A 13323-nucleotide genomic window follows, 5' to 3' on the forward strand; every position below is an offset into this window, starting at 1 on the left:
AACAGTAAGTCTTGTTTTACCAGAGGCAGGTTATACAAACCAGTTGCCTTCTGTGCTGACATGACTGGCTTGTAGATAGGCAGGGTCTGTGGTATGGTCTCCTGTAGCATTCTTACAGCTACCAAGGTGAGATGTCAGCTGGGTAAGTGAATGCTTAGGTGGATAGACTACAAAGCTCAAAGGATGATAATCAGCAATACAAAACTTGATAGATGGCCATGTGCTAGTGATATACCTTATTAATTACCAATTAATACTAGAGTGCAGTCCTTTATCTGACATGGTAACCAGCAACACAGGCTGGGGGTACCTAACTGGAAGCAGCTCCACAGAAGAGGACCTTGGGGTTCTGGTGGGTGCCCAATTGAGTCAGCATTGCATCCTTGTCACACAGGCAACTGATGACATACTGTGCTGCATTAGCAGTGTAGCCAGCACTTTGAAGGAAGTGATCTTTCCTGCTGTGAGACCACACTGGAGCAGCATGTGTGAGTTCATACTGTCCCGTGACTAGTGGGCTCCTCGGTAAAAGAAAGGTAGTGACAGAGTAGAGGGAGTCCAGTGGAGGGCATAGTAATGACTAATGACTGGGGAGCCAGATGACACTGTGGATGAGGAGAGACAGAGAATTGAGTTTCAGTCTTAAGAAGGAAATTTAATTAGTTCAGCTACCAAATGGGAAGGGAGAATATAGAGAAGACTGATCCATGCACTTTTTGGAAGTGCTCAGTGACAGGAGAAGGGATGAAAAAGTAGTTGTGGTAAGAATAATTCCAGTTGGATGGGGGAGGGAATGCGGCTTTGGGGGTGACCAAACACTGGGAATGGGCTGCCCAAAGAGAGTTTTGGTATCCCTATCCTTGAAAGAGCCAAAAACAACAGCATACTAGAAAACTTTTACTGGGGCTTGGACTAATGACCTCCAGAAGTCTTTTCAACATATATCAGTCTAGAAATCTGTGTTACTGTTTTTTGGTTTGGTTTTGATTTTCGTTTGTTGGTGGTTTTTTTGTTTTGTTTTGGGGGGGTTTTGGTTTGGTTTTGGTTTTTTGTTGGGTTTTTTTTTTTTCATTTAAAAAACAAGAAAAGTCCCCCACCCAATATGTAATAAAGATGGCTAGTAACAGGTTGACTTTCTCACATGTCCCTTTGGTAGAATTTGCTTTCAAGGGTTGTGTAGCTGTTGTCCTGTATTGGATCCCTACTGTAATAGAAGATTGCATGGAAATTTCACCTTCTGCAGTTCCATTTGTTTGACACACATTTTGATTTTCTAGATCAGTACTGCTGGTACTTCTTTTGTGTAGTCAGTAATGAGAGGCATATTTTCAAAAGGCTGATAAAACATTAAACTTACTCTTTACAATGGTATCTGATAGCATTGGGAACTAATTGTCCTTTCAAAATAGGTAACAGGCTCTGTGATGAAGTTGTGCTCAATAAGCATGAATATGAAGTAATTTCTTAAACTAATACTGCTTTCATTTGTATTAAATCTGTACCATTCCTTATACACTAGGGCCTGCCCAAACTCCCACTGAAGTGGGAGGTGAGGGGGAGAATTTATTTGACCTTGTGATTTTTAACTCCTCTGATTGTTTATGCCTGATTCCTAATGCAGTGTTCTTCAAGGTAATGAAACAAAAGCTTTTAGTTCAGAATCCTAATACAGGTGAAATATAGATCATGGGATAGGGAACATGGAGCAAAAAGGACAGGCCCCTATTTAGGATTTTCACAGCAAAGCAACAAAGCTGTTTTTGAAATTAACAGCAAACTGTAACTGAGCTTGCTTTCTGTTAGAGGCATGCAAAGGCTGCAGTAGTATAGAAAGGATTCTGCCTTGACTGATGTTCAACAAATAAGTACTTAAAAAAAAGCCTTGAAGGGGGTTGAAGTAATAAACTCATGGGAAAAAAGATAAATCAGTTACCCATCTGTGAAACCAACAGACAGCCATTCTTTTCTGGTTGTGATTTTATTTAAATTTAAGGAGCTCTTGCATTTACATGTTGTGATTTTATGACATTGAACACTGAATGTACATCTTTAGTGATGGGCTAGAAGATTTGAGCTATAAACTGTCTGACCTCAGTGAAGGAAAAACATAAAGGCATTGATTGAACATTTTGATCATAAACTATTTTAAGTTACTTCTTACTTACAGATCAAAGGTTATAGGTGTAACTACAAAACAGCTGATGATGTCAGTAGCATTAGTCTAAGATGGGTAATTGAAAGCAACAATGGAAAATGAGGGAAATTTTTTTTGTAGATATAAACTCTTTTCTAGTTTGAAAGTGATTATTTCAATCCTGCAAAATACTACTGAAAAAAAATGTAGTGTCAGTAAGAAGTTGAGGATTTCTCTAAAAAGTGGACTTAGTCTTAACTATTTTCTAGCATTAAATAACAGGGTTTACTATAAAACTCATCACAACGTTCTATTTGCCTTTAATAGTTATTTTCAGATAGTGAAAGTACCATTACCAATTTGTCTGAGCTAAACCACCGCTACCTTCCCCCCGGCCAGATTCTGATCTTTACTGGAATGCATTTGCAGCGTTGCCTTAAATACCTGCATCTTGAAGCATAATAGAGACATGCCCATAAAATTTAAAGATCATACTTCATATCCTGTAAATATTTGCATTTACATCCTTTTTTTGAGATCAAGTTGAACTTGAGATGAACTTGATAGAATACCAGGAAACTTTTAATGTTGGCCCTCATATAATTTTTGAAGATTAATAATTTACTGTGAGAAAGGGTCATCCCATAAAGCTCCTTGCATAGTTCTGGAGCTAAAGTTTACAATGAGACCCAGAATAACTGGAGATAGGAGGCAAATTCTGAGGGACACTTTCCTTTGTGACTATAATGTGATCTTCTGAATGCTATTTGTGCTTTCCTTAGGAAGGTGGTAGTTCTGTTAGGGGTGGAGGAAACGTGGAAGTGTCAAGCTTCTTCTGAATCCCAAAGAAGGAAAGAAGTCACTTATCGTTTCTTTTTTTTGAAGTGCTAAAGGAAAAACCCAACAAACCTGGACATATGCCTGTGGCCAGAATTTCCATTCTAGGGCATAGTAAGATGTACCATTCCTTTGGATTCTGGGTGTCCTAAATGAGACATTTTTTCCCCTATTTTACCAAAATTCTCAGTGAGAAAATGAACATAACTAAAGTAGGGATTCCTATCCCCCAGGACAATTAGGTAAGACTTCTAACCATTTCTTCCCTAGAGGAACTTGATCCTTCCATTGCAAGAACTATATTTCTTAACTTCAGAAGATGTAATAAAAAAGTTTTTTCTTGCTTCAGCGTAAAATTAAAGAGGGTCTAGATGGCCATCTTTATTACCTTAAACCAGTTAAAAGTTACACAAACATAATGAACCTGAGCCTTATGGTAGGCAAAGTGGGAAAGAGAGCAAATGAAAAGGTGAAAGCTCCTACAAATAAGAGAACATTTTCCCTATGCTTGCAAATATGCTTCCAAATGCTGTAATAAAAATACTTAAAAACTTGCTGTATCACAAAAAAAAGGTATCTGGCAAAAGACTGAGCATTTCAAAATACACATTGCACACTTGGATATGGGTTTTGACTAAACTTTGTCACAAGGATAGGTTTTGTTTGTTTCTGACTCTTGTTAGAGCAGGATCTACTTGCAACAAGGATTAATTTAATGAAAAATGTTTCTCATTAGGTCTGCAGTTCCGTAATTTATTTACTTTTTGTTGATATTTTAAAACCTCACGAATTATTTTTAATAGCTTTATATTCAGAGTAGACATGCATGCTGCTACATAGAGATTTGCTAATTGTGGAATTGGCTTTTTCACAGAATCACAGAATGGGTCAGATTGGAAGGGACCACAGTGGATCATCATCTAGTCCAACCTCCCTGCTCAAGCAGGGTCATCCTAGAACACATTGCACAGAATTGCATCCAGATGATTCCTGGATATCTTCAGTGAGGGAGACTCCACAACCTCTCTTGGCAATCTGTTCCAGTGCTCAGTCACCTGCACAGTAAAGAAGTTCTTCCTCGTATTTGGGTGGAACTTCCTGTGCATCAGTTTCTGCCTGTTGCCTCATGTCCTGGTGGTTGGCATCACCGAGAAGAGCCTGGCTCCATCCTCTTGGCTCCCCTGCTTTAGACACTTACATATACGTAGCTGAGGTCCTCTCTCAGATCTCTTCTCACAGCTGAATAGGCCCAACTCCCTCAGCCTTTCCTCATAAGAGGAAACGGCCTCCTTAGTCTCAGACTTTTTTCTTGGTAAGAATGATAACTACTTTTTAAAGGACTTGGGATTTACTGATCAGTGTTTAGCAGCTTCCTTATAAAAATGGAAATTTCAGAGTTGCTGAAGAAGGATAATTGCATTCAAGTGAAATATAGTGTTCAGTTTGTCTGTATAAAGCATACTGTGCCACTTTTGATGTTTGCATTTTCCCTAATTTTGAAAAAGGAATTTGAGATGCAGACAGCCTGGCCAGAGTCTCGGATCTTGTAGAGACAACCTATCTGATCTTTTCTTCTCCTTCATTTAAGTAAGAGGTAATGAAGAATAGTATTAAGCTGTTACTACTAACAGGTTTTAGTTTTCTAAAAAAGCCAGAATCCATGTTATGTTATATAAATAGGCAAAATGCAGTTTACTCCATATTTATTAAATAAAAACATGAATGTCTATCAAATGTGACATATCCCAGCGTTCTTATCCTATATGAGGAATTTCTGTCAAAATTCAGTACAGCTGTGTGATAATTTTGTATTCTCCTACTTACTTGTTCCATTGAAGTTACTGATGCTGACAGTATACTGTGTTTAAATCATCAGTAGGACACCAAGACTGTGTCCATCCTCATTCTAATCCTTTCTTCCTGCAGCCATTCTCTTATAGAAAACTTAAGCTTGTGACACAAGTGCCTAGAAGACAGAACTTGTCTAAAAAATGTGCATGAATAGCCCTGCATTTTAGTTGATCAAATTGATGAAGTGCGTACGGCTGAGAAATTAAATTCTAGCAGTACTCAAGGCAGTAAACAACTTTAGAGGCTTGTTAAACAATTCAGCATTGCTTTAGTTAATTACTTTGAAAGGCTGTCTATTGTGAATAAGCTAAAGAGCAATGGAGATTATAATTATTATACAACAAAGTATTGTCACACAGTCTTATGGTCTTCGCTCAAGGGTTTAAAAATTCTCTCATTACATGGTATTTACAGTGCCATTACGCTGTGCAAATGGGACAGATATATCTAGAAGTGAGTAGACTATTTGGCTGAAGACAACAGCCTCTGGTGGCTGTGGCAAAAATGGTGCCCAACCAGTTTTACAACCTGCTAGCTGCATGGATTAGGGTAATGTAGAGACACAGGGTTTAGGGGAGAAGGGGAGAAAAAAACAAAAGCCAACTGACCAAAAACCCAGAAACAAACCAAAAACCTGCCTTTGTTCAGGCTGAGTGGGCTGCACGTACAATATCTGTAAATTCTGTTGTGACAGAAACAGCCTTGTTGTTCAGTTTCCAGTTCCCTTAGCAGTGTTTTTGTGGGGTTTTTTTTGTGTTTTGTTTTGGGTTTTTTTCTGCTGGTTGACAGATTCCTCCTTTTTCCAGTGTTCTTACGTATATACATTCACCCATTCCTCTCTACTACCTGCTTGTTTCATCAGCTTATCTGTCATAGGGAAAGCCTCTGGCCTCTGTGAGAACAGCATGTAGTTCAGTAAGTAGCTCATCAAAGAGTATGTAGGGATTGCCTAATTGGAGTAGAAAATGCCAGCTTTAGCTCTAAGTGTAAACAAGCTCTAAGCCTAAATGCAGCCAGCTGCAGGAAAACAAATTATCTTGGTAAAGGAAATGGAAAAATGGCTTGTGTAAGAACTTGATAAAATGGCCTTGTTTCAGCTACAGAATGGTTGATAGCCCTAAGTTGAACTGCAGCATAGTAATGGTGTAACATTCTCATTGTCCACTTTGTCACCCTGTTTGAAATCAACTGACAAAATCAGTTGTGTGAGACCACTCCTGCTCTGATTTACACTGCGGAGTTTATTACCTAAGCTGCCATTGTCAAAATCGTAGTTATTCAGAGTCAAATCTCATGTTTTCTGCTGTTACACAAGCTTACTTTCTACTTGTCTTTCTTAACAACTGTACCCTCTAACAACTATTTGAAAAGAGGGAATGCTTATAATGTGAGCTTTGTATTGAACTAAGTTCTAGGGAAATGATTTTCCATAATTTTTTGTGCTTTGTGTTATTTTTTTACATAAGTGGGAATGGACTGTTACTGATGACTTTGTGTTAGGGAATAGAAAATGTCAATTTAGGGGAAAAAAAAAGGTTTAAAATCCTGAATTTTTGTTTACTTTTATTCTGATGAGCACATCTGTTTATTTTCTGGTCTTATTTCAAATGAGTTCCAGTGATAACATAATCACTTCATCAATGAGGGTAATTAATTAATTACAACTTAGATATGGCCTTTTAGATTCAATGTTGTTACATTTATTTAAAAAAAAAGTATTGATTGACAGGGCTGTATTTGGCTTTTGAGAAGTGTTTTGAACAAATAAGATCTGCAGCACTAGGAGAAGTAATTGAGCTGAGTACTAACTTAATGTTAAGATAGCTTTATGCTCCTGTTTATACAGCTAGAATTCTTAGACATCTAATCAAAATATTGCATATAATCATATACCAGGGCATCTGTGGGACACTGAAGTTATTAAAATAAATAACTTACCACTTAGCTATATAGTTTCATCATTACCTCCTATATTCAACTTTCAGAAAACAAAAACCAGCAAAATAGCTTGTACCACTTTTTAAATTAGCTATTTTGTAATTTTAAAACTGCCCTCTGCCTGTAGCCAGATTTTGCTCTGAAAAGTTTTACATTTCATGGTTTCCTCAGTCAGTGGTTTTTCCATGCTTCACTCTCACTTTGTATTCTGCTTATTTTTCACTACTTTTTCTGGGAGAATGTAGAAATTGTAGTGATTTGTAGGTAAAAAAAAATTCTTCCCCAGACAATAAGTGAGAACAAGAGGAAGAAGGATTTGTACTTTTTTAATCAGTTTTTTCTCTGTGACAAAGAATATCTGGGATTCCTAATGTAATGAAACTGAAGCTGAGTTATAATGGTGAGTGCTGTCTTCAATAAAATGAGCTATAATGCAGCCTTTCTACTTGTCTAAAAAAAAAGTAAATTAAGAGTTAGTGTGCATGTGGGAGATAGTGAGGGAAATAAATTTAAGTTCTCTTGTTCCTTGTTTTTTATGAATTTCCCATCCTAACTTTGGGTCTTGTAAAATGGGTATGTCTTTATTGACCTCAGTTTCCTTTTGAAGTTTTTGGTTTTCATCAAGCTGAAGGAAAAGACCATGATGAGGAAGTACTTCTGAGGATTTTCTCAAGTTGTTTTCTTCTTTCAGTGCTCTAGTCTAGTGTGCTGTGTAATCTAGACTTATTCTTTTCAAGGAAGTAAAGTACTTCTGGTGATGTGAAGTGTCAGGAGGGAAGTCGTAATGAACTGGCTTGTTTTAAACATCCTACCAGGCACAAATGGTGTGTAGCCTAAGAACTGGGAGCACTCTTCTGTGATATGGCTCATATACCACAAAAAAGAATCTGAGAATGCAGTGAAAGCATGCTAGTGCTTGACAAACACAGGATAGTAGACTTTTTTTGTGTAAACATAACAATAAAGTAGCAGAAATTAAGGTAAATTAAAAAATTCAATACTGCTGTTTACACTAATATGTTGTGACCATTAATATTGTAGAAAAGGTTATTGGAATAGAATAAGTGTATTGTACTGCATCCCCGCAATGTTCTCCAACAATATGCTGCTTGAGGATTTTTTGAGCCAGAGGACAACATGTATCTATTTAATTTTAAGGCTTTATTCGTTCATCAGTTTATTGTTTGAATGTATGTTATCGAGCAATTTGGAATAGAACTATACACTTTGACGGTTTACTTGGCAAACAGGGAAGTTCGTCAGTAAAATATGTGACTGTAGCAAACAATGTAACTTGAGATAATTAGATATTCAAAAGACATTCAGAAAGCTTTTTTTTCCTAAATTAAAAAAAAAAAAAAAAGAAAGATGAAGAATGTTTGGAAGGGAGTGTATCATCTTCAGCCAGAAACTGGCTAGAATGACTCCCCTAGTTTATTCTGATAAAGTACAGATAATCAGGTCTTAGAACAAGCTAAAGGAATCAGACTGTAATGGTAAACTGTAGTAGCTCTCCATAAAGGGAGTTCCATAATTTTGTGAGAAACAAGTTCCTACCTGCAGTAGTGAATTTCTACAGAAATACTTCATCAGCTACTCCTGTCACCCAGCAAAATAGCACAACATTTCCATTTCTGTGTGATGGTTATCATTTGAGTGAAACAAATGACCAGCAGTAAATGACTACCTGTTCTTTGCTAGGTTGTTTATTATCATTATCACTTTTTTGTTTTTGTTCTCTACCAAATGTGCTTCTCTAGTATTGAGGGAGAGGTTTCTGCTGAAAACTGAGGTCAAATAACAGGAATTACGCGGCACTGCAAGAAAAAGGATTTTACTTTCCGATTGCACAAAGGTCTACTTGAGCTAAAAGCTTCTGTTGTTGTGGAAAGCACTGTAGTGTGCATTGACTTGAGACTGAAAAACCTGTGAAAGTAAACTTGTGAACAGAGGTTGTTTGCACTTAATATAACACCTCATGTCCCTGAAGTTACTCTGATGTACCTTATCATGGCAGACTAAAGTAACTGTAGCTTAGTGGTCAGGAACTTGGATGTCATCTGAAGAAAAATGAGTATACATTGGGAAATGGGTGAGTATTTCGGATCACCAGATTTGTTCACGCTATTGAAGGACAATTTGATGTCTTCATGTTGATCAACTGTAAAAGTACCTATTTTCCAGTACCACAGCTCAGGAGGACCCTCGAGGTGTGTATATTCTACTTTTAGTCACTGATATCACCTTTGGTGCACTTCAGTTTATGAAGACTTTTCGAAGGAGACAACTCTTGCCCAGGATTTGTATGTGCATTGTCTTTATAGATACTTATCCTGCTAGTCAGTGAAGGGGAAAGTGATTGTGTACAGATAACAAGGGAGTGTTTATGTGCATTGGGGATTGTCAGAATTTTCAGGTTGTGGTCTCATTTGTATACATACAAATGAGGAATAACTTTAACATGGTCATACTAGAGCTTTCCTAATAAGTAAAATCATACTTTATGCAAACTTTTTAAAGGAGATAACAGACCTCTTTCAAACCTTATTTTTGTCCAGATTATATCTGCTGTAACACCACATAGAAAATACCTACTGACAGTAATGACTTCTGTAGAAGGTATGGCATTGAACTAATCAGACCTTGTATTTGAACCAACATCAATCCCTCACTTCCTGTGCTGTTTTGTAAAGACATATTTTTGAGGATAAACTCTTTCATTCTATTTGGAGAAGTGATAGCCAGGTGTTTCCAAAGGATAATTTTGTGGAAAAGATAGTCTTGGTAAGATTGGGCTAACTTGTCAGCTGTCTGTGGGGGCTGCGGGATGTTCTAGATGGACTTGGGTCCTCTAATTGCAGTATGAGTTCTGCCCTATGGGAACTTAGCAGTGGGTTACCAAAGCTTTCTGAGTTGCAGGGAAGCACTTCATGGGCAGGACAAAATTTCTGTCTGATTGTGAAGCTGTACAGGGTGCTGATGTCCAGGCAGGGTGGCTCTGTGAGGGGAGGCCGGGGCTGCCCCATGCAGCTGGTTCCAGCCGGCTCCAACCCACCCACTGCAGGGCACGGCTGAGCCCACAGCTGAGGAGGGGTGCCTTGGGGAAACTTCTTTGAGAAAGGAGAGGACTAAGAAAGCTCCTGAGAGAGGAGGGAACTAAAAGGAGTGACAACAGTGGGAACCCTAGGGTCAGAGGAGGACGTGCTATGTTGTTGAAATGTTCCTGAAGGACTGCAGCCCACAGAGAACACCTGTGGGGGAAAAGGAAGGAGCAGCAGAGAGAAACTGTTGCACCCTGACTGTAGACAGCCCCCCCCCACCACCTTGCACTGCTTTTTGTCTCACTGAAGGGACTGCAGCAATAGGGAATAGGTGAAGTTGGGAGTGAATATAAACCAGCAAGGAAAGGTTGTTATAGCTGGTAAGTGATCTCTCTGCTGTTGACTCATGAGCTCTTAGTCCTCTTCTTCCCATTTCATCCTGCTGAGGGGGGAGTGAGTGAGCATGTGGTGGGTGTTTGGCTGCTAGCCAGGATCAACCCACCACAGAAACTAGAATTGATTCAGTCTCTTTCCAGTCTTACAGCAAGCAAAGGACCAAGATTTTTTTTTTTAGTGGATTTTAAGATTTTAACCAGCAACTGAGTAAATTTACCACAAAAGGACCAAGATTATATGAACATGTGTTCTGGCCATGTCTGTGTCTGAGGTGTGCCTAAGCATGCTTTATGTTCAGGCAGTCTGATACTTGTTTGTAGTAGGGTAGCAAGAGATAGCATAGCTGGCCAAGCTACCAACATGCTTGCAGTTGTAATGTTGGGAAGGGCATGATGTAGATTCACATCCCTACTCTGTGCACAAGGTTGAGTTACATGCAAAGGATCTCTTTGTGTGGGGAATGTTGTAGAAAAGAACATGAGGAAACTTGAAATCATTCAGAAGGAAATAACGCAAACATTTATACATCCTTTTAATTTAAAACTGTCTCTAATTAGCACTTCATCATTAATCACCCTGGAGGGGGGGGGAAATCAATGCAAGTGCTACCAGTTCAACCATTTGGCATCATCCCTATGGAAAGGATTGCAGAATTATTCCACATTAATTTTCAGTGGATTTTTCTTCAAATTGCAAAATTTTCTTCATCTTTCTGTATTATTTCTTTCTTTCCCTTTATTATCCTTTAAAGTAAGTATCATTAATATGAGTTGGAAATTTTCTGGCTTGGTCAAGAAAAAAAAAAACTTTCTAATGTGTTTTCAAAACAAATTTATTACCTCCTGATGATGAAAACAACTGTGTGTAGCTTTTCAGAAGTACCTTGAATGTTCAGAAATGTAGTTTGTCATAGATATCTAAGATGATCAGTCATTCTGAACTCTTTGAAGTAGGGTATCTGAGAAATGTCAGTGTATAATTAAATTACATACTTGCATACAGTATGTGTAGTTAAATTGCATATTTGAAACCTAGAAGTAATTCTTGTTAGGAATCTGTCAGACACAACTATGTTTTAAATGTTTGAGAATTAGTCCAACCATAGCTGCACCTCAGTGATAGACTTGGATCACCTGGGATCTTCTAGCAAATTTGTGGTGTAAGGAGGTTAATTGTGTCCACTTGACAAAGATATTTTTATTTTACATTATTTTAACAGTTCTGTCTGGAACAGGCTTCCCAGGAGAGGGGTTGCAGCACCAAACCTGCCAGAATTCAAGAAGCGTTTGAATGATACTTTCAGGCACGTGGTGTGACTCTTGGGAATGATCCTGTGCAGGATTAAGAGTTAAGTTCAATGATCCTTGTGGGTCCCTTCCAATTCAGTATATTCTCTGATTCTGCGTTTTAAAGGGACAAATTGCCCCCAAGAAGGGAAGGCTGGTGCTCTGTCTGTGCTGACTTAGGGAGCTGAGTGTTAAAAAATCCAACAAAACAACAACAACCAAAAAGCCCCAATAAACCAAAAAGAAAAACATAACAACACTGAGCCATCTAAAACTACATTGCAACATCTGGAAATACCCTGACATTCCGGCCTTCTGGAAAGGCTGTTTTCTCCCTGTGGTTGGCTGTTGTCACTACTGAGCAAAAGAAATACAGTCTGATATTTGGACTGTTTTCGTTTAACTGGAGCAGAGATGTGTCTCTGCCACTCCTACAGAGCTGCTTGTCTGGTGAACACAGGAGAGGTTTCTACTGATGCTCTTAGATATATTTTTAAATACCTTTTAAACAGGAAAGGAATCCTACAAAATGAGACTGCTGCCATCACCACAAGTAGTTTCCTATACAATAAAATAGTTGGAAAGCTGGCCCTTGGCTCTTCCCCTTCCTCCCCCTCTCAGAAAGAAGCACAGCAGGGATGAGCAGGCCCTGCTGAGACTTAGTCAAGTGTGGCTTTCAAACTCCCTTTATCTTTGCATCCTCTAGAACAGGATAGGCTGTGTTTAAAAGGTCTACAAATGGGCAAACCACAGTTCTGTGATTCTTTTTCTGTCGCTTCTGTCACTGCATAATCAGCTTGTATCTCTCCATCCATCCATCTTTTGTGAAACAGTTCTTAAAGAAATAATGTCTGCTCATGCTGAATGGGGAAAAATGTTTAGAATCTCTCTTAAAATATCACTGTAAGTGTCTTCTAAAGTTAGAGCAGAAGATTTGCCTCATACAAAGGAAAAAAAATGTTTCTGGTGGAAAGAACTAACCCATGGAGTAATTACTTATTTGTAGCTGCTACCAAATTTGGTGCAGTTTTGTTCGTTGTAGGATAATTTCAGTGTTCCACACCTGACCCTCTGTAAGGATTTTCAAGAACACTTATTGCCATGGTTGGAAAAACATTTGAGAAAATCTCTAGTGGGACCAATATTGAGGCAGATATTTGGGTTTTTTTCTGTTTTGTAGGTAGTGATGATGCAATTATGTCTCCAAGAAGAATTTACAAAGTGGATCTTCCTCCAGAGGGTTATGTTGCAGCTACTCCAGATGCTATTAGTAGTGCAGTTTCTGAAAACTCAGGCAGTAGTGCTGACTCAACAGGTAAGTTTCTATGGTTGTTACTGTGATAAATTTTTCTCAAGATAAACTTCTTAGCAACTCTTATCAAGTAGACTCAGACTGCAACAATTAAGTATTTAAACTGTTGCTGCCAGCGGGTGTCACTGTTTTGCAACATAAGCAAAATGAGGATGTACATCCCTATGAGTTCACCTCCCTTGTTAAGTGTTGCACGACTAGATTCAACATTTGGTTATAGCCATACAGTGCCACGGATCTTGCTGAAGTGCCATAAATTCTAACTGAGGACAAAGTCTTTAGCTCCTCCCACTCAAGTGGCACATGTATATTCATATTATGCCTGCTTACAGATAAATGATGGATAAAGCTGTTTTACAAAGTCTTACTCTTGATATTCTGAGAAATTGGATAAAGACTCAACAACATTTCAAATTTACCTCTCTCAGTTAGAACAGACATTCATCATTGGTGTTGGTGGAGGGAAACACCAATTCTTTAGTTTTGAGAGGCTTTCTGATGAGAAACTGTGACCAGGTAACTTCAGAA

At 38.3% G+C, this 13323-nt stretch overlaps 1 protein-coding gene across 3 annotated transcripts in view; it reads left to right on the forward strand.

Moving 5' to 3' along the window:
- Positions 1–13323, forward strand: part of ERICH1 (glutamate rich 1) — a 67236-nt gene that overhangs the window by 15859 nt on the left and 38054 nt on the right. For all 3 annotated transcript variants that reach the window (XM_027641119.1, XM_027641117.1, XM_027641118.1), the window contains exon 3: positions 12664–12798. In XM_027641119.1, coding sequence (XP_027496920.1) covers positions 12664–12798 — 135 coding nt within the window. The remainder of the gene's footprint in view (positions 1–12663; positions 12799–13323) is intronic.

Source organism: Corapipo altera, unplaced genomic scaffold (assembly GCF_003945725.1).
Source record: "Corapipo altera isolate COAL_440 unplaced genomic scaffold, ASM394572v1 46, whole genome shotgun sequence".
Taxonomy (NCBI): Eukaryota; Metazoa; Chordata; class Aves; order Passeriformes; family Pipridae; genus Corapipo; species Corapipo altera.